This window comes from Bombus impatiens, unplaced genomic scaffold (genome assembly GCF_000188095.3).
Source record: "Bombus impatiens unplaced genomic scaffold, BIMP_2.2 scf_0368, whole genome shotgun sequence".
Lineage (NCBI taxonomy): Eukaryota > Metazoa > Arthropoda > Insecta > Hymenoptera > Apidae > Bombus > Bombus impatiens.
Genome location: NT_176787.1, coordinates 55,580 through 80,015, shown reverse-complemented (window position 1 = coordinate 80,015; position 24,436 = coordinate 55,580). Strand labels below are relative to the sequence as shown.

Sequence of the window (24,436 nt, the reverse complement as noted above, 5' to 3'; positions counted from 1 at the left end):
GTTTGAAAATAGGTCTCCCCTATCTTCTCGTAGTTGGGACAAAGACTGTTTGTTTGAAGGACTTAAGATTTATAACGGCCCTCAGGCTAGCTGAACATGTACTGCGGAGACGCATCGACATCTGGCAATCATCTTGCTCGAAGAATAGGGTCTGCGTGTGGCGAGCTGCGGGACAGAGACTGTTGGAATGTTTACTGTCGCGTGCCGTCACAAATGTTTCTTTTAAGGAGAGCTATAGAATTACTCCATACCTTTGTTAGACAAAGCGTTCATCCCTTGACCGCGGCTACGTTAGGCGACAGACTGTCGCCTCGAGCCAAAGCTCACCATCGCTAATCTCGAACAATTACAATCGGATTGAATAACTACGATTGTTTAATTACAGCTATCGTAGACTCTAGATTATAATGTTACGGGATTATCCTAAATTCCAGAGGCTCCGGTGTTCTTTCATCTCCGACATATATATATGCATGTATGTAATTATAACTCATACCTTATACAGATGTTTTAAAAATATTCAGAAAGGAACAAAGTAAATTAAATTTGTTTATTTCAATAACAACATTCATTTTCAATTATTTCATGCGATAAGTATACCTTACTTTCTTATAATTTTATTACACATGAAAAGTAATATTAATCATTTTGTATTTAAAACATTAAGTGTAAGATATAAATATAATTAAACAGAAAGCTTTAACATCTGCTTTTATTTACAATATACCACTCAATTTGTGTTTTAATTTTCAACAGTAGATTATTGCATATATAGGATTTTTTTTTATTTATTTATTTAAATTTTACAATTTGTCCAGTAGGACAATTTGGTAAAATATTATAGACATTTGGTAAAATATTATAGCTTAGTGGTATAATAATATAACATGTGAGTGGCTACCCCCAGCGGGATACCAGCATATATAGGATGAATGATTTAAACGGGATGTACCTTATGTATTTATCGTTATATGGTAGAACTTGTCATGACAAAGTTGCACTATATAAAAGAGCAAACATAAGCGTATAAAAATCTTATTTTAAGTTATTTTTTTAAGAGATTTGCAGGTCATCACACTTTTAAAAAAAATTTTATTCTTGTGGAGCATAAAAAAGCAAATTTAACAGTTCTAAGAAATATACTGTTACAATTATTTTGCTTTCGAGGGTCTACCTCCCATTACTTTTTCTTGTGGGTTATCGATGCTGCTCAATTTTTGGTGTTCTCCTAATCTCATATTTTTGGGAATATTAAATGTTTCTTGTATAGACTATTGCTGGCTATGTATGTTCTTTTAGGTGATCTTTAATCTGACGCTAATAGGAAGTCTCTTTTTGTTTAATCTATTTGGGACTCCATTTTAATTGACCATAAAAGTGATGTTATTTCTACGCATGCTTTCTACTTTGTACCCCTTCTAATATTGAATGTTTTATTTTAATGTTCTACGTTTTAATATTAATAATGTTTTTAATAGAAAAATATTCATTTATACTCTACAAAAGTTAAAAATTTGGTGGCAAGGATACAGTTTCAAAAGATGCACGTATGCAAGATTGCAACAGAAATACGAAAAAAGCATGCAAAGAAGACAATAAGGAAACAATATACGTGAACATAGAAAACAGAATATTGATTTTAAAACATTGAACTTATAATTAACAATTTCCTATCAATAATGTTAAATCAGTTTTGACGTAGGATTTTCATTCAGGGAAAATAGTGTAGATGTTGCATGAAAGTTGAGTGAGAAGAAAACGATAGGAAAATTAATAGATACATATACATATAAATAAGTTTCGTTGTTTAGCGGAAATTAAAGGAGTAATATAAACACGAGGGAATATAAATTTCCATTATGTTAATTTCGAATTTAAACTTTTAATTATACTTTAAATTGTTTTACATATTTTATGAATTAAAATTTCGTGCACTCTACCAAGCGATTACAATATAGATAGTTATATACTTATTTAAAACATGATAACAGTGCTGTTATAAACTAAGATTCAAAAATTTAAATATTATAATGTTATTGTAATATTATATTGTAATATATTGTAAATTAATAAACTTATTCAAATAAAGCCACTATTTTCAATGTTTCATAATCCTAATCCTTGGTAAATAGTCTATGACGTATGGTTTACACGTCATCTAGACAAAAATGAAGTTGCTTCTGATTTTGTACTTATAGCAGATTGCAAGCTCATCATAGATCCTCTAAAAATTAAATTATACAAGTATATTTATGTGTAACACAGATTATATGAAAATTAATTTGTAAAAAGAAATACCTGTAATGAACCGAAGATAATGTTTCATAAAAATACATAAGCTGGGCCTTATGACCACTAATAGATGGAAGAAACTCTCCTGGATCATCTTGATTATGCCATTGCAATATATACACACCAGCATTTTGCATTATATGAGAACCCTATGTTCAAATAAATAATTATTATAAGTATAAAAAATAAAAAAATAATTAGTAAAATATGTTAAAACATGTAATCATTGTATGATAAACAAATGACTCCACATAAATGAATTACTCAGCAGACATTTCCTTAATCTCGATACATTGAAATAAGAGTTGTGCTATTCTTTTACAGTCTTCTTGCCAAAAGGTATCCACGCTTTCTCTACCTCGCGGCTCTCTTCTAGAGACAATATTTCTGTTCTTTAACATCCTAAGTCTAACAATAAGCGATAAGCTCGTGACCATTTCGTGCTGCTGAGTCTCGCTCGCGTATGGATATAATTTGGTAATTTGACTGCTTTTTCTCATATTTATATGACATATAATATTTTATAATATCATGAAAGTACATATTTCTTACGTAATCTTAAAAGATAATGGAAAGAAGTAGGACATCTCATAGGAGAAATTCTTTCCAATTAAAAAGAAACGAAACTAGCAGAGCGTATACGATTCCAAAAAGCATGATAATGGAAAATGAATTACATATTTAATTGTATTATAATTGTCGTTATGTTAAAATCACCTCTTACTACGATTAACAGAAAAAAGATATACAATTTTTTTTATCACTTTTCTTAATTTTGCTGGTCACTTCACGGGTTAAAGCAACATAACGTCGTGCTATATTCCTAAACTCTCTCACGCCCAACAATTAAACCTTCAGTATCCGATAGCTACGTGATTTTATGAGCCATCATTAGGCATCTGCCACAATCTTATCCGCATCTTCCACGGTTTTTATTTTTTTCCTATCATAATTACATACAAGTAAAATAGAGCACATTTCATCGTGTATGTAAAAGCTGCTCGGTAACAGATGGTATAAAATTCTTGATTTATAAGTATTATAAATGTTGTGTGTGAAGTGTACGTTATTATGTGCATAATGTATGTTGTGTTTGTAGTCTTCATCTTCTTTAATTATGTGGTTAAATCCAATGATTTAAAGTTAAAGATCAAATGTAATTTTTTTATACTTTATTTTCATTTTAGTTTGGCTTGTGAAAAAAACCATCTTTCTCTGAAAACCCTGTGTATAAATTGTATATTTGCGGAGAATTATACAGATGATCGCATATATAGGCCACGGAAAGATTCGGACACTGCACAATTTTAATTTCTAATTTGTATATTTACACTAAACGTATAAAGATCAACAAAATGTAATACATTATGTTACGCTATACTGTTATAGACAACAGTAGAAAAAAACTTTTGAGTTATTATTTATTGTTGTCTAAATATTAAAAGTAATACTAAAGAAGAGCGAAATTTGTGCCACAAAAAGTTTCGGACGAAAAGTATACATTGAAGAATTTTGTAGTTTAATTCTTCATTAAATGTTACCAGTATCTGTATATACAATGTTTGTAAACAATGTTTCGTTCAAGTCCGAGCACTTTGGATTGCGAATATGTATTAGTTTTGTAACTAACTTGTTTAGGGTGAATCGCAAAAGCCGATATACAAATTTTAAAATACGGCAATTAATAAGTTTAAACAAAATAGTGGTAACTATTTAAAAAAAAATATTTCCCCTGTGCCAAAAAATGTACACCATGTCATCAACTAAATGTTAACTTTCGCGAATAATCATTATTAGTTTTAGTTCTATGTGTATAATTCTATTATTTAGATTCATATGTATTAAAATCCGAAACTTTTTGTGATATAAAATATCATTCTTTTTCAGTGTTTCTTTTAGTATTTAGATAACAATAAATAATAACTCAAAAGCTTTTTTCTACTGTTATGCTACAATATGTAGTGTAGCGTAACATAATGAAATACACTTTTGTTGGTTCTTGTACATTTACTGAAAATATAATAATATAGAGCTTATAATTTAAAATTGTATAATATCCGAATCTTTTTATGATCGACTGTATGTATAATGAGAAGTAATTTGTATTGTTCTAAAGATCTATGAAAGTTGTTTGTTTCTATATAGAAATTGTTGCTCACTCATGCAAATTCTCAAAGAACAGAATGTTGGTAATGTTTTGTTTGAATATTAGCGGATCACAGGAATGTACTACTACATGACGGGAAAATTTCGACAATTGAGATTATTTAAATGTGTCTCTAATTTTCCTTTATTTTAAAAATCATAAAACAACGAGAAAATGAATGCAGAAGTATTTAAAGAGTGATATATACATTGGAAATTTTACTCCTAATATAAGAGATTAAAGTAAACTAAGATGGAAATAAATCTTTTTATTTATATTAAATAGTGTATATACGTATTTAATAATAATATTAAAGAGCTCCAAGTATCATGAAAGCTCGAGAAATATACAGGGTGAGACACGTAAAGTGTGGCAGCGGAATATTGTGGAACATATTGATGACACAAAAAAATGTTGTTAAGAGAATCTGAAGTATTCTAGGTGTCATAGTCCTTTTCTTTTTTTGTTAATATACATTTTTTAACACACGTAAGTATAGCCCGCATTAAGATAATTTAACGACTATAGTCATTTAAGGTCAATCAACTTGATTCCATCAAATCAGAAAATATAGAATATATGTGTGAATATATTTGTAAACGTACTCTATACATTATATTCTTAAAAACATCAATATACTCTTTGTTTACTTACTTGAATGCTTTCACCATCATGACAAACAATACTCGGTTCGACCTTAATGAAATGTCCTTTGATTTCTTTCATCTCTAATAATTCTGCATCTTCAGCTGTAACAGATTCTGAAAAATTTACATCGATTATTTATACAATTATTCCGAATACAATATATTTATGAAATACGTATTTCTTAATACTTTCGCAATAGAATGTAAAATTATTTTTGTCCCTGAATTGTATCAAAATCATATATTTTTTGTTGAACTGTGGAAAGCCTGCACCCCACCTCAATGCATTCTTTTTGGAATATTTTTGACCACATTATAGTGAAGTATGAATAACGGCAAAATATTATAAGAAAAATTTGTTTCTTTTCGTGCATTTCTTGGTATATACAATTCTACATTATACCATAATGTTGCCAACCTAGAATTTATTTGGTTCGAATTATATACAGGGTGGTTGGTTAATGGTGGTACAAGCGGAAAGGAGGTGATTCTACGCGAAAAAAGTCGAAGATATAGAATAAAAATTTAAAAAAAATTTTTTTTTTTTTTAATTTTTCCATCGAGACAACGATCTACAGTAAGATCCGGTATAACGAGACGCGATAAAGTGCACGCGTACCGAGCAAAAATTCAAAGTCGATTTTCTCGAAAACAAAGCCTCAAACGAAAAATTTTTATTCTATATTTTCGACTTCTCTTTTTGCGTAGAATCACCCCCTTTCTGCTTGTACCACCAGTTACCAACCACCCTGTATATCTATGTATATTTTCCTTTTTAAAATCAACATTTCAATTGTTACACATACCTAATAAACAATTTTCATTAAAGTTACTATTAATTTTTCTTAATTTTCTCCTTTCGTTCTACATTTTAAGATGTTTTTCACCTTTTTTTCGATGTCAAGGATACAGTTGCCCCTTCTTATTATTTTTCGATTATTTATACGTCACAATGACAATTTTTTAAACTCAAAATTAGAATCATTGGCAATGCAATAGACAAAAAACAATTTTGAACATCTATCAATTTTTATTCATTTTTGATTAATATCTTAATGTTCTGGTTACTCCGTGGCTAATCGACAGGTTAACGTCAATGTTAAGATTAAGTTCTTTTTCGTACTTTAATTTAAAGGGTCTGATGTGTTCTAATAACACTCTCTCTCTTCTCTTTTGCCTTTCCGTCTGATTTTGTGATGTTGACATAACAACTATGTATATGTATAGATATAATAAAAAGGATACAAATTTAGCTTTTATATAATAATAATTCATATGTGCTTTATGTATTGCATCATTCAATGAAGTTCAGTACCATGCAGCAATAGTACAGTTATAGTAATAGTAACTGAATTATGATATGTGTACTTCATGTATTTGAAAATGTGAAATTTTCATTGAAGGATAACCAAAAGGTGTTATATTTCTATCTATTTTACATTTTTCTATCTCATACTGCATAAAATCAATAGTGTTTATAACTTTGAGGTCATTGAAAATATAAATAACTGCTACGTATGTTTATGTGCAATGTTTGTTACAGGAAAGAGATTTCTCTTCATTAATTAAATAATTATAATTTTATAAAATACAAAGTTGCGCTCTTTTGTTATAATTTGGATAATGGATTACTTAAACTAATATAATAGAAAAGAGTAGATGTTGTGCAATAGAAATATCGGTTAGACCACTGTTTGAAAGTATTTAGATGCTAATACATTATACAATAAGTACTTTAATAATAGCTTGAGAAGCAGTTGCTGTAAAGGGTCAAAATCAAAGCTTTCTAATTTGTAATTAATCTGTAATTTTATTCATATACATATACGTATACATACCCAATGAAAGATCTTTGTCATCGTTATAAGCTTGGTAAAGTACGGTGAATATTATATTATGACGCATCACATCAAAATCCCATGTTAAAACTGCTCCTGGATCATTAGAACGGATTATTACACGATGAATTTGTCCACGGCTTAAACTAATGCAATGATATAGATTATGCTCTTCTTGAGACGATGTAGGTTCCAATTCCATTTTATATAGATGTTTCGGTACAATTCCTCCTTCAGTAATGTAGGCCTAACATTAATAAAAAGATATATGTTAAATGTACATCTTAAGAACAGCATAATAAAGTGAATAATGCATATTAACAGGACTGAATCACAGCTAATGCGGCACAAAAATGTGTACGTTAAATTTTCAGATTTGCAATAATGCACATGTATGTGGGCGCATTTGTGCGTGTGTGTCGAATATTATTAAATATATGGTTTTAACAAATAGTATACGTAATTAATGATTAGAGATGTATAATAGTCTAGAATAATAAAAAAAAAAGATATGAAAATAGTAAAAAAGATATTTAACATTTTGTATGTCGATTTAATTGCACTCAAATTAACTTAGGAAAATTAAATTTGCATATATTTAATAAAACAATAAAATGTTTTACAACAAAATCAAAGGATCTCATTCATTTTTGGCTAAGAAATGATGGAACTTGGAACTACCGAACCTTGCGGGAAAAAGTTGTACCGCAGTTTGTGTGGATCATTTTCTTCTGGTGAGATCTCTACTTTCTCACCTTTAAATTCAATTTGAAGACGTTCTTATACTCGAAAGTAGGACGGTAAAGCGGAGATCATTTTTTTCCGAAAATTGTATACATTCAAATAACTCTACAGAATTTAATAAACCCGTTTTGCGATTCGTTTTATAATAAATTTGAAGGTAGGAGCGTTCTTTGTAAAATGATCCCTTAAAAGTTATACGATTTTTTCCTACCTTCTTATTGCATTTTGAATAAAAACTCTGCTACTAAAATTAAAATAATCCAAAATTCAATAAGAGAAGATCAAACGTTCAGATTTCTATTTTGTGATCTATTAAACATAATACATATGTTTAAAGTTTAGACGATTTCTCATAGACCTTGTTTCTATACATAAATCGATGTGCGTTTCATTGCTATAAAGGAAAATATCAAACAAAAGGAGAGCGAAAAGAAGTTCCTGTAAATATTGTTCCTGTAAACATATGTAGTATCGTGGAGAGATTGTCTAAGAAAGGCCCGACGAAATATGTATAATGTTGCAAAAAAACCTAAATGCCGACAGGTCGAAAGAGTCAGGAAACTTCAACTGGGCCACGTGGCCCATCAATGTATCCTCGTTCCTTCAGGCAAATAGTTACTCGAAAGAAGGCGTACGACCATGAGCGCGGACGCTTACCGAACACGTACGTAGTGGGGGTTATGAAAAGACAACAAGGGGATGTTTGAGGGAGGAAGACGATTAATCGTCAGTTGTTAATTGAGAGTCTAGTTGCAAGGAGCTAGTTGCGAGTCGTGAGTTGAGTTGAGAGAGTTGCGAGTTGTTATGGGTTGTTAATTGTTAGTTGCGAGTTGTGAATTATTAATTTAGTTGTCATAGCTATATCACATTACTGTATTAAGTTTAACTCACTGCAAATAAATCCATTTATCAATAAATTTATCATATAGAATAGAAATCTGGAAATCCTAATTTCTAATAATTCTGATAATGATTCTATACATATGTAAAATAAATATAGTGATGATAAAATCGCACCATATAGCGGGACCAGCATATAAATTATCAATATCTATACATATATATAAAAGGAGTGAAAATTAAATTTTTAACTTATAGTGAAAAAGTATATGTAAACAATAAATTACTGGATTTAGAAAAATGTTTTAAATGTAAAAGTTTTAAAACAGTATTGCTTGAAATGTATGCAGTATGCACAATGATAATGTGGGTATCAAAACTTTTAAACAGTATATTTACTATGAAATATTAAGATGCGCGTGATAAAATATTAAAAAGTGATGAAGTCACTGTCCAAAAAGAATTTACGTAGTGAAAGTATTATTCGAAAAGAACTAGAAAGTTAACAGCATAATTAAATCTTATAAGTGATGAGTCACGAAATCTCAATTTCATCCATACACAATAACATAATAGGTAATGTATTACTAAAATTAAATATCATTAAAATGTACAGCATTAATCTTTTTCATAGCGAACCTGACAATTGGAATAGCTGGTACGTGTGTTCCAGGAAAATATAAAATAACGCTCGAGATGTTCATCAACAAGCTTTATAATACGACCATAAAGAAAAGCTATTTTTGAAAGAAAATATTAAGATATTAATTGCAATAATGGTTTGTTTTCTAACATTATCTTTAGAATTTTCAATTCTTTTTATACCTAATGGTCAGATGTAAATTGAAAACCTATCATCCGAAACGTAAATTAAAAATGACGCAATAGAACTTATAGCCAAGGTTTCGATCTTGGAAGAAATTACGCGATGTTATCGAGAAATTTTAGACACCTCGCGTTTATTCGGGTACAGCTCTCATTCCATTTAAAAAAAGGCGTATCAGAAGTTCATGTAGGGATGCTTAGGACACTAAAGATGCCATTGATCAGCAAATTAACATTTTCCGATAGGAATTAATCAACGTGCATTCTCGAAAAACCATAATAACCTGGGATATTTCGAATTCATACGATCAGATTCGATGAAACTAATCCAAACATTCAGCAGGCGAGATTCAATTTCATTTTTAAACAGTTCACTCCTACATTTATTTATAAACAAGGCTATGATTATAAATTAAAACGGGTGTATTTATTTATTTATTTTATTGAAGTAAAAATTGTTTAGTTTTCCTAGTTTTCGAAGCCGTTAACACTAACTGCCACGCCGAAATCACATGTTTCGCTCAAGACGCGACGGGAGTATTTTTATTATTCAAAGCATATAATGGCAAAATAATAATAAATTGATGATGTAAGACAACATTCTTTCCCAATGGACCGTTTATCTTATTGGTGGTCACGGTGACCACCGTGACGTCTTGATAACAGTTGATAGCGACATATTATAACAAGACTTCGTTTATTTCAACAAACCATTCGCATTCGTTATTTCGTCGTAAGCAAAACGTCCAGAGTATATTGTTGAAACGTGTAGAAGATATTAATAAACGGTATTTGCTCATTCTATATATAATAGTAAAGTATATTCACACTTCTAACTTCAATTATATGATTATAAAGCAGCATTTACGATTATTTTCTAAGGTGTGTTTATAATAATATTCGTAGATTACCCCTCAAAGATATGTATGCAAATACAGTGCACTGTTAGATGCAAGATTTGTTTTCATTTTCTTTTATTTTTTATTAATATTCTAATAAAAATGTTTAATCGTTCAATGGGGCACTTTTTATTTCAAAGTATCTTCTATTTATCGGTTATATTCAAAATACCCTAACTGTCAATTTTCATTCAATTTTTACAATCGTAAGAAGTTCAAGCGCTCCGGTCACCAATGACCACCGTGGCGTCACAGGAGAAACCGTGGCCGGTAATATATGATCAACGTGGCAGTCAAAGTGTTAAGAGTTGTTTAGTACTAAATCAATTTGAAGGGTCTCACACTCATAGCCCTTTTTTGGAATATGCCTTGTACAGATGGTGCAGCGAGGTATAGACAGGTCAGTTTCGGAATTATAGAAGTACCCATAGTCCCACGGGGCTCTGTTGTAATGCAATGCTGCCAGCGTGCGAATCTGGATTGTCTTACACTGTACTTATATTTTTATATTTGTACTTACACTTATACAGAAATATATTTCTGTTACACATTCATCCACGCGCTCCTCTAACAGATTTTATCAGTATAATTATCAGTTTACCAGTCAAGATAACAAGTCATCCCTTATCAGTTACCCCAAGTAAAATCATGACTGAATAACTACCAACAGACATTCATTATAAGCTTATGAGGCAGTCAAAAAATTGATGGAGATGGATATGATGTAACATAATGTTAGCTATACGTAAGTATATATATATAAGTATATGTACTTGTTAAAATGCTTCAAAAGAATAAGTAATCATATGAAAAGAATGTTCTATCAGTAACTAAATCAATTTGAAACTAAAAGAAATATATGTATAGAATATTCGAAAATGATTTTTTATGAACATTATAGCGTTATTCTACACATCTGAATCGGCGAAGATCTATAAAAAGTAGCCGCAAAATTGACCTTCACCTTGAAATTCAAGGTTAGACCTTTTTTTATTGCATCGTATTCTATTCGTCATGAAGATGAAAAGTCTCAAAGGAATCATGGGTCGCAACTCAATCGTTCTTTTGGAAAGAAATGCCCAGTAAAGCTCCATTAGTTTCGGAACTCACTTATTTTGTAATGTGCTTACATCTTCCAGTCATACAGAAAAAATAGCATCCGTTGTCACACATAGATACTTCAGATCCATCACTATATACTTCATATCTTCATTCTTTCATATCTTCGTTCTTTCTTGTTAAAAAGAAGAAGACGGCTGTCTACGTCAGAATGTGTAACCTTTTTTTTTTTTTTTTTATTTAATTTGTACCTTACAATTTGTCCAGCTGGGCATTTGGTAAATTTTTCTAACCGAGTGTAATCGTGGGTTTAGATTCCTAACCTAAATTTAAGTGTAGATTTTCGAAACTCGAGTGGCGGTTGTATATACATATAGGAAGAAATTACTTAGAATGTTGACCTTGATAACATTGCAAGGCCATCGAAATCGATAACATGTATCATATTCTGTGTATTTTTTACCCTTTTTTATTTTATTAAACTTTATTTCGATACAAAATGAGGTCAGTATTTCTCAGGTATCTCCTTCAAAATCTCATCTTGCATATGTAATATATTATACATACACTGTATTTCATAAAAAGATGTGCGTAACGCGACTGCAGTCACGAACAATTTTCTAGTCTCGAACAATTGGACAATAACTCCTATTTGATAATTAAATACCTAGATGTTTTATGTAACTTCACGAACAGCCCCTTAAGCAAGCCCCGATTATAAGTACACACATATATATTTTGATTAATTGCTGTTATAGTCTAATAAAATTTGGCTCTTCTATTTCTTATATCTTTGATCTCTCATAACACTAGACTAATAACTATTAGAAGGTGCTACATATAAGTACAAAACAATAATAAAACATAAAAGCACCAAATATCACTACGATTTTTAACAAATAAGACAAAGATATAAAAATCCTTACGTTATTAGCAGTTGCGTCGAAAATATAAAATCTTCGAGGTACCATACCATAAACCTCGCATACATTGTCCTAGTAGTTAAAATACATTATTGCTAAGTAACTTGAAACTAAGAAGTATTAAAGACGTTGGAAGTATTACTTCTTGCATGTGTTTTCATATATCTTACATAATGAAAACACGAAGATAATATAATATAAAAACATATATTTACGTGGTATATGCAATATTTTATGGTGTTAATTGTCGATTACAAAGAAGATATTTTTTATTCGCGGTAAAAATACATTTTACATAAATATAAGATAGTAAATTAAACATTAATAAATTATATATAATTATTCTTACCTCAGATGATCCTCCGAGGAAATCTGGGATAAATTCAGGATCGATATAGTCACTTAGGCTACCAGGACCTTGTTCTTGATAATTGGTGCCACAGTAAAATATGAATTTTTTTCTTGTATTTTCATCTGCACAAAAGATTTAAACAAATTAATACATTTTTATATGAAAATAAATATTCATATATGTCGAGTCACGATCCGAGTCCGTGCTCGAGTCGCTATCACGGTGAGGGCTTGGGATAGGTAATGATTCTTCACTGAAGCTATCCATCTTCATACAGCACGGAAGTGACTTTTATTGACACAAATAAAGAGGTTACAGAGTTGACGCAAACCCACGGTGGTCACACACTCGCGACACTAGTGACAATGGTCTCAGGTTCGATAACGAATCCACGGTCAACGGGATGATAGATATACTTGCTCACACAAGCTGACTCAAACGTGTAATATTCACAGATCGTAAGGCGCTACCCTCTTCGTCGATGAGATCACAAGAAAGAATGAATTTTCGTCCCAATGATGTCACCGAGGAAAACTATGATGGGGTGTATCTAAGGACACGAGATCATAGAATTCGTCGGGTATAGCCCTCGTTCCGAAAGTAAGGGAAATTGACGTCGCTGTCAATTGGTCAATTTGGGACAAAGACTGCCTGTCTGTTTGAAAAATCTTAATTACCAAAAAAAATCCAGGTTTCATAGCGGGTCCTCGGGCTAACTGAACTTGTGTTGTGTAAGTGCCTCAATATCTGGTATTCATTGTCCGAAGGAACCGTTGGAATGTTTTACTGTCAGGTACCTCTATGGGTATTTCCTTTAATGAGGGTCATAATATCACTCCACACCTTTGTTGGACGAAACGCCCATCCTGTTGACCGCGGCTACGTTGGGCGACAGACTGTCGCCTCGAGCCAAAGCTCACTAATCTCGAACAATTACAATCGGATTGAATAACTACGATTGTTTAATTACAGCTATAGTAGACTCTAGATTACAATGTTAGGGGATTATCCTGAAGTTCCAAAGGGGAGGCTCCGGTGTTCTTTCATCTCCGACATATATTTTCAACAATAGTGATGGAGAGAAATGGAATTTTGTTAACGATAACTTTGTGGAATGCTCTACATAACATTAACGCAGCGATTTGATACGAGATTAGAAATGCAAATGCTGATATTGTGGTATGAAGTGTTTTAGAATTAGTGATGTTTCCGGGCAATATATAACAGTACTGTTGATCATAATAAATGATCTTAAGAAACAATTAAGAAATACTTACTTATAAATGTACTTATCAATGTCCATAAAATAGGGAAGCATCTAGGTGCTCGCATAATTAAAACTCTCCCCATAGTTTCTGGGTAATTTATTTCAACGATTTCAATAATACGTAATAGAGCCTGTAACAAAAATGTATTGTAAATAGTTTACCCTTGTAGTAAGTAATACTAAAATAATATTCAATAAGGAAATGTTTATTTAACTGAAATTACAATATGTGTGTGATATTATGATTTATATATTAAAACATTTTTCTTTTGAAAGATTTCATGCCACATATCATAAAAAATTTAAGACGTGTTTTTGCAAGCTAAAATGAGACGAAACTGAAAATAAGTTATGTTTGGGACTCTATTTATTAATTATTGAAAATATCAACGAAGTTCGGCAAATTTGTCTACATGAATAAATGCTTAAGCGACAGAAAATACACAACTACGACCGAACGTAAAGATTAAATGTACATATATTAAATTCGTATATACGCTTTCTACAACGCCATTCCATAAGTAATGTTATTTCTTATCTTTAAATAAGCATTCATATGATTAAATGATGTGTTTATATAATTTCCTTTATATCTTTGAAAAATTCTGCATTGCTGAATGTAGAGTTTGAAATATTCAAATTAGTACCTTTTACTTATCCAGTTAACTGCGTTTGACGTGTGTATACGTCAATCCAAAACTTTATTTCGGTGCGGTTGACGATACTCGCCATATGAAATAAGAAGTTACCATTTACTATAGAGACTCAAAATGTTAGTAAAAAGTAATGTAAATGACGTTTAGTGGTATGTTTCCTTTATACTTCCGGAAAAGCTATTATGTATTTTATAAAAAAAAGTTAGATTATTTGATTATTCTCTTTGGCGCGTATATTGATGAATTGTTCTGCGTTTTATACCAGCTTATATAACTTATACCAGCTTATATAGCTTATAACACCATCAAAAGTAAATCCACTACGAAGATATGCCGTCTGCTCAAAAAATGGAATCCATAAGGAATTACATTACTGGTGTTCGACCTTTAAAGTGCCACTTTGTGTGGTACCTTGCAATGTTTATTTAAAAAATACCACACTGAAATCAACTAAATTTTTAAAAATTTTCTTATTTATGAACTGTATTACTTTCTGTCAATTTTGAAGATTTTAATAATAATATCTTTTTAAACAATGAATTGTAAATTTTTTATCGAATAAAAATGTAATCCTTGTTCGTTTTGCTTTACTTCTTTCGTAAAATTTATAATAGGTGCATTTGCCCTGCGTTTGACGTGTATACACCGTATAAATCTCGCAGTTAACAGGTTAACACGTTCGTCACCCAATGTGATTCGGCTAAGTTTCCTGCGGGGCCCAAATCCGTCCGCCGGTACGCAGAACGTAAATAGAGCGACAAGCGGGAATTCATTGTTTATCGCGTTCGATTCATTGTAAAGAAAAGATTACTTAGTTGTGAAATGGAGAAAGCGATAAGCTTTCCAGCTCGAGTATTCCGAGGGATCTCATGGCAGACATCTCAGATCTTTCATTTAGTGAGAAGCATACTTATGAGACATACATCAGTGTTTTTTTCATCCTCAAAATATTCAGTAAACAGCGTGAAAATATATTTGAAATTGAGGAGAGCAGTGATGACGAAGTCTACAACTATTGTTCGAAGTGCCCAAAATCACCCCAAATATGTTTGAAATGTTTTAACAAATACCATGCGATATAGTATAATGTAATATTTTATCCAGAATATAAATAAATACAAAGTATAGTATAATGTGTTTTTAATATTTTTATGTTGTATATTCTATATATAATATCCTATATTTAATTAACTCGAACAAGAAGAGTGTCACCCATACTTTGGTGACGGGGCCCCCACGGAAGTATACCCGTCACATAGATATGGGTGACGTGGCGACGAACGTGTTAAAAGAAGATTGAACACTAAATTTTAACAAAAATACACACAACAACGAAGCAAGAACATCTCATCTAAATAGAACCTCATCCACTTATGAAAAAATACCAAAATAGATAACCAATATAGTAATTATTATAGTAGCACTATATGTTAATATTTAAAGCAAATCGGAAGCTTAAATTGAAATTTAAAAGATGTGCATCTATCAACGACGATTTATATCCGACGAGTATACATTTATACTAAACATTATGTGATCTACATATAAAGTATTATAATTGATTAAATTGCATATTATTAGCGACGAAAAATAGATTGTATATAGAAAGTGTAAACTATGATGATTATTATATTGAAAGTCTGTACTGTGTCTAAGATCAGAACTTCACTGTCCAAACATTTCATGATGCATGTGATGAGGTATATATAATAGAATTGCTGCAATAAATACAATTTCCGTCTTTTTATGATACTACTATGATTGTAATTCCACCACTTATTTGTCGGCGTCTTACAAATTTCTCTATCGTCCGTAAATAATGATAATAATACTTCCATTTTTTTTAAATTAACCATTTTTTCATCGAGAAAAATAACATTCCTCCACCTTTTAAACCATTTTAAATGCTTTTTGGCAAATTTTAACCTCTGTTTCCTATGGACATTTATTAATTGGAGAAATAAATAGTATAAAGGATATTGACTTGATCAACTAACAAAATTTCAAATTCCAATAAGATAATGGTCGCACTACGCAGTCGGTGAAAAAGTATTTTTTTGAGAAAAAAATCGAAATTTTATGATGGCCAACAAGATCACGTGGCCAAAATATAATAAAGAATTGTTGGGGTGAGCTCCCTGCAAAAATAGTTTATGAAAAAAGAAAAATAAGACAAAAGAGAAAGAAAACTCTATTTAAATCGCAATAAAAAAAACGACAGCAGTTGTAAAAAATAAAGGAATACGAAATATTAACATAACATTTTCTTTAATAAATGTGAGTAAATATTTATTTTTCTGCAGCGTGGGCTATCATATTGTCCGAAAAAATTCTTGCAATATTTCTAATTTTGCAAGAAAAGATATTTATTTTCTCTTCAGAACTATATAGTGGTACATTAAAAACTAGTTCTTAAGTTAATGAAATATACTTTTGTATCTTTGTTATTCAATAAAGTTTTCCTAATTTATGCCATGAGCTATCTTTTTATCCAAAAGTGTATTAGAAGTATATGTACTTTACTTTAATACAGCTTCGTAGATATACATCACTATGATAATGTTAAACCGCAGATGGCAAACATAATTTTTTGAAAATCACAATTGTGTTCTGGGAATTCCACGATTTATAATCCATGTAAATTATACTTACTACTATAGTATAGTATATTAATTATATTACTAGTGGTCCTTAAAATCAGTATTAAATGATTTCTTCTTATATTTAAAGTATTAAAAAATGTTGGCTCATGAATTAAAAAATTACATAAAAAATAAATAAATATTATAAGAAACAATACATTGATGATCATTAGAAATAAATATAAGTACTAATATTTTGCACTTAAGTTATATATGGTGTAATTTTAATATTATTTATGGGATGATTAATATAAGAAATACATTTATTGATTTTGTATGTATTCAAATAAGATATATGTATATGTATGTGTATGAGTAGCATACATGTACTTATTAAACTGTTGTCTGAAAAAATATTAAAGTATATTAAATAGATTTTATACCTTTATACCAGGTCTCCATAAGTGACGCATATTTAGACCTTCAAGATCTATTAATAAACACCACTGCGAAACTGGATGGCCAGAAACAGCAGTTGCTTCTTCCATAAGAACCAGTCCTTCTTCGCAAATATGTAGTACCTACAATGGCAATATTAATTATGAATATGTGGAAACCTATAAAATATATAAATAATATAAACTGTTATTTTTACATGATGTGTACTGTATAATGCTGCGTATAGTGTTATTATACAAATGAAACTTACCAGCAACAGCAAGTCATCTTCCCCGATAGATTTCAATAATCCCTTTACATCCATTTGTCCCATTCTTAAAATATATAAAGGTTGACCATCTACAAATTAATAAAGATATCGTTATTTAAATTTACACTTATAAGACCTTTCTTGTAAAATGCATATGAAGAAATATATATTGAAAATTAACTTTATAAACACTAATGAAGACAGAAAGAATTCGTCTATTTACAATATTAATCTATTATAAAATAATTAAGACCATAGTATATGTACTTCATTTCTTCTATTTTTATTGAACATGCTTATGAATATGCAAAAGATAGTTTCGAGAAAAAAGTAAAGAAAATGAGAAAATGTTTGACTGAAAATTCTTCAAAACCTTGTGTTATGAAATTCAAAGCGTACTGTTCTTAAAGATTAGAAATAATTATTATAGATATGGCATTTCTGTTACACACGCATTTTCTTGTCGTTTTACGTATAGTTCACTATCATCGCTACCATCACTATATTCTCATTTCGCATTCTTATGTATCATTTTCATATTCTCATTGTACAAAATATCGTTCTTGGAACTTTTCCCTTACATTTGTAATAATTGTCAAATGCAAAATCTTCAATTTCCAATAAGTTGTTTTCGGTAAAACTATTCGGAAAAACTACCTCATATCCGGTTTTCAAATATGTTACAGAAATCAAATTTTTAAGTAACTAAACGAATACTCGCAAAAAAATGTCGATATCACTACAATGAATTCTGTCTAAATTTAATTGTGCATCTGTGGTAGCGTACACGTCAGTATTGTTTCCTGGCTGGCTTAATCTATAATATATGAGGTTAACTCCCATTTTTTAAATCTCGAACTTTTTGTTGTTGATACTAGTTATTCTACGTTTGTCCTACATCGTTCCAAAGAAATAATTATTTATCTCGAAAGGTTCTAGAAATAAGCCCCCCAAAAAATTAATTTTTGCCCCTTTTTAAACGTCGTAAAAATTATTCTGGATTGTCCTAATTGTTCCAAACACCGTTTCAAAGTAATATTTCAATATTATATTTAGTTTAGGAAATAACTTGAAAAATCTGTATCTATAAAACAATGGACATTTTTCTTCATTTTAATAGCAATATTATAAAGTAAAGGTTTCTTCTTTTGTTACACGAATCCAGGTTGTTCTAGTGGCGTAACTATAGCACACTGATTCGCCGAAACGAATGAAAGAAAAAGTTTGACTTGAACAGGACGGCCGTGATGCATAATATAAATAACGCAAGAGTCAAACAATCAACGAGCGGTAAAGATGTACTAGATAGTGGAAAGGATGATAAAACCACACTAGTAGATGACGAGGAGTCAATAATTATAAAAGTAGGTGAGCTGAGACGTCTAACCCAGATACTGATGGATGCAGTGGAAAGTATTGGTAGCCTAAAAAAAAGAAAAAAACGAATACATCTGATGTAAAAAAAGAACGATAGACGGGTATCACTACATCACTGATTGAATGGACAAACAAGCCAAGGAGAAGAAAGACAACGAGTCGTAGGACGGACAAGAGAGTAATCTCCGAAAGCAGAACTACAATGACAGACATCGTCACGCTATACAGATGAAATTTCGAAGGTGGTATCCCACTGGGGGTAGCCATCCACATGCTATATTGCTATATCACTAAGCTATAATATTTTACCAAATGTCCTACTGGACAAATTGTAAAATGTAAATAAATAAATAATAAGAAAAGAAAGATGAAATGAATAACAGCAAAGAAGCTCAAATGAGTAGATGGCAAAAAATAATCGAAGCGGCAAAAAGAAAGCAAATTTCACCAGCCCAGGAGAAGAAAGAAGAAAATAAAAAAAGAGCAAAAAGGGGTGAAGCCACATGTGCCGATATATGTAGAGCAAACGACGGAAATGAGGATACGCAAGAAGATGGTAACGGAGATTGGGAAATACAGGAAAGAAGGAGGAGAAAAAGGAAAGAAACAGAAAATATTGGAATAATACGGGTAAATAGTATTAGAAAAGTAAAAGGGAGAATAGAAGGAGAGATAACTAGCAGAAGAAATAGACCGAAAGCAATTATTGTAAAAGTAGAGGAAACTGTTCAGTGAATCGAAACATACAAAATTTTAATGACAGGCAGGGAGGCACCGAGGGAGTCTAAGTGTACTTAAAAAAGCCAAGCAGGAGAATATTTTAACTGAATTAAAATACAGAATATCAGCGGCAAAGGTGATAAAGGAAGGATGACTGAAGAAAGACTTCAGCTGATACTACTACAGGACAGAATCCTTAGAGATGAAAAATATAGATCCGCTGTTAACTAAGGAGGAATTAATAAAGGAACTCAGTAATAAGTTTAATTACGAAAATTAAGGAAGAAAGCTGGGTCGATATAAAAATGATCAGAACAACGCAATGGGGAACGTAGCAAGCGATTGCAGTAATACCATCCTCATGTACGCTGGATGACGATAAAACAATAAAAATTAGAACAGGATTAACAATCGCTACAACAAGGATAATACCCAAAATTAAAAAATGTTACAGATATCATATGATTGGACATACGACTAACCAATGTAGGGCTGTAAGTCAGGGAATGTGGTAGCAGTGACCATAATATTTCGAATTGCAAAAATGAACCAGGTTGTGCTATGTGCAATGAGACAGGGATAGTCAATATAAAACACGTGACAGGTTCACTGGCATTTCCTACATACAGACATACGATCAAACAGGTTAGTGATATAAGGAAAAATCAAAATTACGTTACGGGTTCATTAGCGAGTCAAGATTAAAATCTTCCAAATAAACCTAAATCGCTGCCAACTGGCACAAGATTTGATGTACCAGTACGCCTAAAGTGGATGTGGTGTTCATCTCGGAATCATACCAACAAGAGGCATACTGATACAACGATGACAAAGGGGATGCTTCCCTATAGATCACATTATTCGAAGGAAAATATCCGGATGATAGCACCCTGGATATAAAAAAGGGACTCGTGGGAATTAGAGTGGGGATTAGCAGTTCAATGTTTACCTTAATGAACTGAACTCCACGATTAAAAGATCTAAGAGAAGCCATCGTACGATGATGATCGCAGGGGACTTTAATGCCAAGTCTACCGCATGGGGTAGCATTAAAACGGATCGTAGGAGAACATATTATTGGATATGCTAAGTAAAAACGGGATTGTACCCATTGGAATAAATAAAAGGTACACATTTTACAAGAATGAAAGATCTAGCTCTCTGGATATAATCAGTACCAATGAAGGACTGGCAAAGAAACACAAGGGAAATAAAATACTTAACACATTGTCAATCTCGGACTATACTTATGCTTTACATGATCTTGAAACTATTAAGACGAGACGTAATGTCGATAATTTTAAATACTTAACGAAGGAAATGGATACAGATAAATTTATTTTAAAATTTGACTTCAATTATCAGAACTTATTTATTCATAATTCAAACGACAAAGAGGCACATGCAGAATGTTTCCGGGTTACTGTAGAAACGACATGTGCCTCCGAGTTAAAAAAAGTTTATCCTCCTATAAGAAAAAATGTAGAAACTATTGGTGGTGTGAAGACCCAAAGATACTTAGGCGGGAGGTGTTTAAACTTTAAAGTTCAGAGAGCTGAAAATAAGAATTGATTGAGGAATTTAAAATTTAAAGAAAAGAGCTTAGTAAGAAGATTCGCGAAAATAAAAAAAAAAAGGATGGGAGGAATTTTGCGTCACGTTGGATGGGGACCCATGGCGGAGGCCTTATCGGACTATTATATCCAAGATAGCCCAAAAAGTTCCAACAGACGGCTTCCACGTAAACAAGGTCTAAAAAAAAAAAAAAAAAAATATAATATAGTTGTTCTAGTGGCGTAGGTAATTGTTCAAAACAGGCAAGCCTGGAACAATTTCCGTTCCCGAAAAAATTGACAAATATCGTCAAAGAATGGCGTCGATAATAAAGTTATCCTTTATATTTATGTTTCGGTTTCCAAATTTGTATTCTGGTTAGTTCTAGAGGTGTAAATACGTGTTCCAAAGAAGGATCCTTTACTGTATAAAATTACTGTTAAAATGAAGAGAAATGTCCATTGTTTTATGGGTACAGCTTTCCCAAATTATTTCCTAAATTATTACATGTTCGATTTTCAAAAAAAGGGGACTGATCAAAAATTCACTTTTTTGGGGTTATCACCTTTTGAGATAAATCATTTCCTTGGAACGACGTAGAACAAGAGTAGAACAACTTAGAAATAAATTATAAATTATCCAATAAATTTCACGAATCAATAGTCTCATTTCTAAAATCAGCGCCCTTACCAACATCGTTTCGTATCAGATTTTATCCGAATGTTACCGAACAAAATTTGAACTCACTCCCTGTCGTTACAAGTTCGGTGATAGAATAAATATCGTATACCAGAATAAACATCGGATTCGACATTCTGCGAAATTTGTTGGAACTCTGAAATGAATAATATCGCACTATTTGTGGTTTACAATTTAAATTGTGACATCGAACCGAAGATAAAATTACAAACGGAGGCAAGATTCACATTCTACAACTTTTGAAACCCGCACATAGATCCAGCAGCAGTTATCAGCCCAGAACAGAGATAAAAGCTACACAGTGAGTTCCGACGTTCGAACGTTTAATCAGAACAGCGATCGCAGTATATTCTTTTTTTTCTTTTTTGTTTTTTTAATTAGGATTAATTAAAATCTTTTTAATTAAGATTAACTAAAATCTTTTAATTAATAACCCGCTGGAGGCGTCCCGTGATCGGCCTTGCGGCAAAACCACATTGCCTCGGACTTCTCAAGGGACACCCTCAGTCCCAATCCCTTGATCTCGGTGACCACGCAGGCCACCGTTGGCTCCGCCAAGCGGACGGTTCTACCCCATACCGTGCCCCAGACCAGCACCAACGTGTCATCGGCGTAGCACGCCAGTGCCGATTTCGGAGGCATCAGCGTCCGAAGCACTGCGTCGTACGCGATGTTCCACAGCAACGGACCCAACACCGAACCTTGCGGGACCCCGCGGTGTACAGCCCTCCCGGTCATACAATCATTCGATCTACGTAACACATAACCAACAACTCTTACCATTCTTTGCGGGGGAGACGAAGAACACGAAGGATATAATCTTACAACAAACCGGAATACTATATCTACAAGGACTATATAAAAGTTACATTAATTTCCATACAGTAGAACCAAAAAGGTATAACAGATAAAGACATGACGTACTATATCTCTACAATTAATATTACGGACAGTGATTGTTGCATCGCTTCGCCTCACGTGCATCTGTTGGATTCGAAATTCCTACAGCCAATAAAATTATGAAACATAGATCTAACCAACTTAAATACGCAAACAAAAATCTAGATGAGTTCAATTATCTCGATTATTATTGTGGCGGATCGGTATCAATAGGATGCCGACAGGTCGAGGCATCAACGCGGCGCAACACCTCCCGGGCGACTCGCTGGTACCAACTGCCAACACTAGAGGGCTACGACGACAACGAGTGTAACTCGCTAGCGATCGAATATACGAGCGATTGATACAAATACCGCACTGAACAAGATGCAAACAGTTCCCATACTATTGAACTTCAAACAACTGATTTCAAGGTAATCGAACGATACATCGAGAATGCGTCTAGGTCACATTGGTATTAGGGTACTTCGTCGAAGACAGCCCTTGGACCTTAAGGGGTGTCTTGAATTACAACGTTCTAAAACAGCGTCTTTTTGTGATTTTTTTTTACAATGCAAAGAAAGAAATAAAGTTATTGAATTTTGAGGCATGCTTTTATATATACTTAACGAATACAAAAAAATTGTTTTTAAAGTAAGTAACGAATCCAATCTTTAAAATTAGTGTACTCACAAATTATAGTTTCTTATATTTAATGACAATAACAGCATTGACTGTTTTATGCTTTCTTAGGGCATACGAAAATTAGGTTGATGAAATAAAATAAATAAATGAAATAAAAGACATGAAATATAATAAAAAGAAATAAAGTAACATATGATAATATAAATAAAATAAAACAAAATAATTAACGAATCAATTTACAAATAGAAAGTTTTTACAAGCTTGTAACACTATGTCTAATTACATTTTAAACTGTTTATGGTATTATCGCTACTCGTATAACATTTTTAATTTCATCATTCAAAGAAATATGTTTACTGAAGTTGATGCAGAATGTCGGTAGGCGCCACTTTCTAACCATCAGTATGTATCCAAGTTTTACCTATGATTATATTGTTCAAGTCTGGAATTTGGTAATTAATAGTGTAAGTTTACTCAGTAATTCTGTTGTATATCAAATTTTTTTATCTATTTCGTTTTTGATTACATGATGTCAATGAATCAAACATCTAGATTCGCATCTAATATATTGTTCGAAATCCAATGCTCAAAAGGAAAAATTATTAGCACCTGCGTTTTCCGGAAGGATAGCGGAAGCCCTCCGCGGTCCTTCCAAAAAGATTTGCTAAGTGCCGCCGAAAGGCGACAGTGCTTTACCATTTATATATGTGTTCCACCCTTATTTACAGGAGTGTTAAACGTCTCTCCTTTCATACTACAAAAAAATTTTTTTTTTTTTTTTTT

At 31.7% G+C, this 24,436-nt stretch overlaps 1 protein-coding gene, 1 long non-coding RNA gene and 1 other non-coding gene across 5 annotated transcripts in view; 1 reads left to right on the top strand and 2 right to left on the bottom strand.

The window, feature by feature from the left end:
- LOC117151697 overlaps window positions 1-17,793 on the top strand; it is a 21,960-nt gene extending 4,167 nt beyond the window's left edge. Inside the window, exon 2 of the long non-coding RNA XR_004461792.1 lies at window positions 17,525-17,793. This is a non-coding gene — a long non-coding RNA (uncharacterized LOC117151697). The remainder of the gene's footprint in view (window positions 1-17,524) is intronic.
- The window catches only part of LOC100747850 (protein real-time), a 46,408-nt gene continuing 23,845 nt past the window's right edge, over window positions 1,874-24,436 (bottom strand). For 2 of the 3 annotated variants that reach the window (XM_024367861.2, XM_024367860.2), the window contains exons 9-17: window positions 17,780-17,868; window positions 17,514-17,651; window positions 13,843-13,963; window positions 12,563-12,687; window positions 12,217-12,285; window positions 6,924-7,170; window positions 5,093-5,199; window positions 2,299-2,441; window positions 1,874-2,224 (exon numbers count right to left, since the gene is read on the bottom strand). In XM_024367861.2, coding sequence (XP_024223629.1) covers window positions 2,155-2,224; window positions 2,299-2,441; window positions 5,093-5,199; window positions 6,924-7,170; window positions 12,217-12,285; window positions 12,563-12,687; window positions 13,843-13,963; window positions 17,514-17,651; window positions 17,780-17,868 — 1,109 coding nt within the window. In that variant the 3' untranslated portion in view covers window positions 1,874-2,154. The remainder of the gene's footprint in view (window positions 2,225-2,298; window positions 2,442-5,092; window positions 5,200-6,923; window positions 7,171-12,216; window positions 12,286-12,562; window positions 12,688-13,842; window positions 13,964-17,513; window positions 17,652-17,779; window positions 17,869-24,436) is intronic. The other variant, XM_003489749.4, reaches the window with a different exon arrangement.
- Window positions 24,307-24,413, bottom strand: LOC112212906. Its single transcript, XR_002946762.1, has one exon. It is a non-coding gene; the product is annotated as a U6atac minor spliceosomal RNA (small nuclear RNA).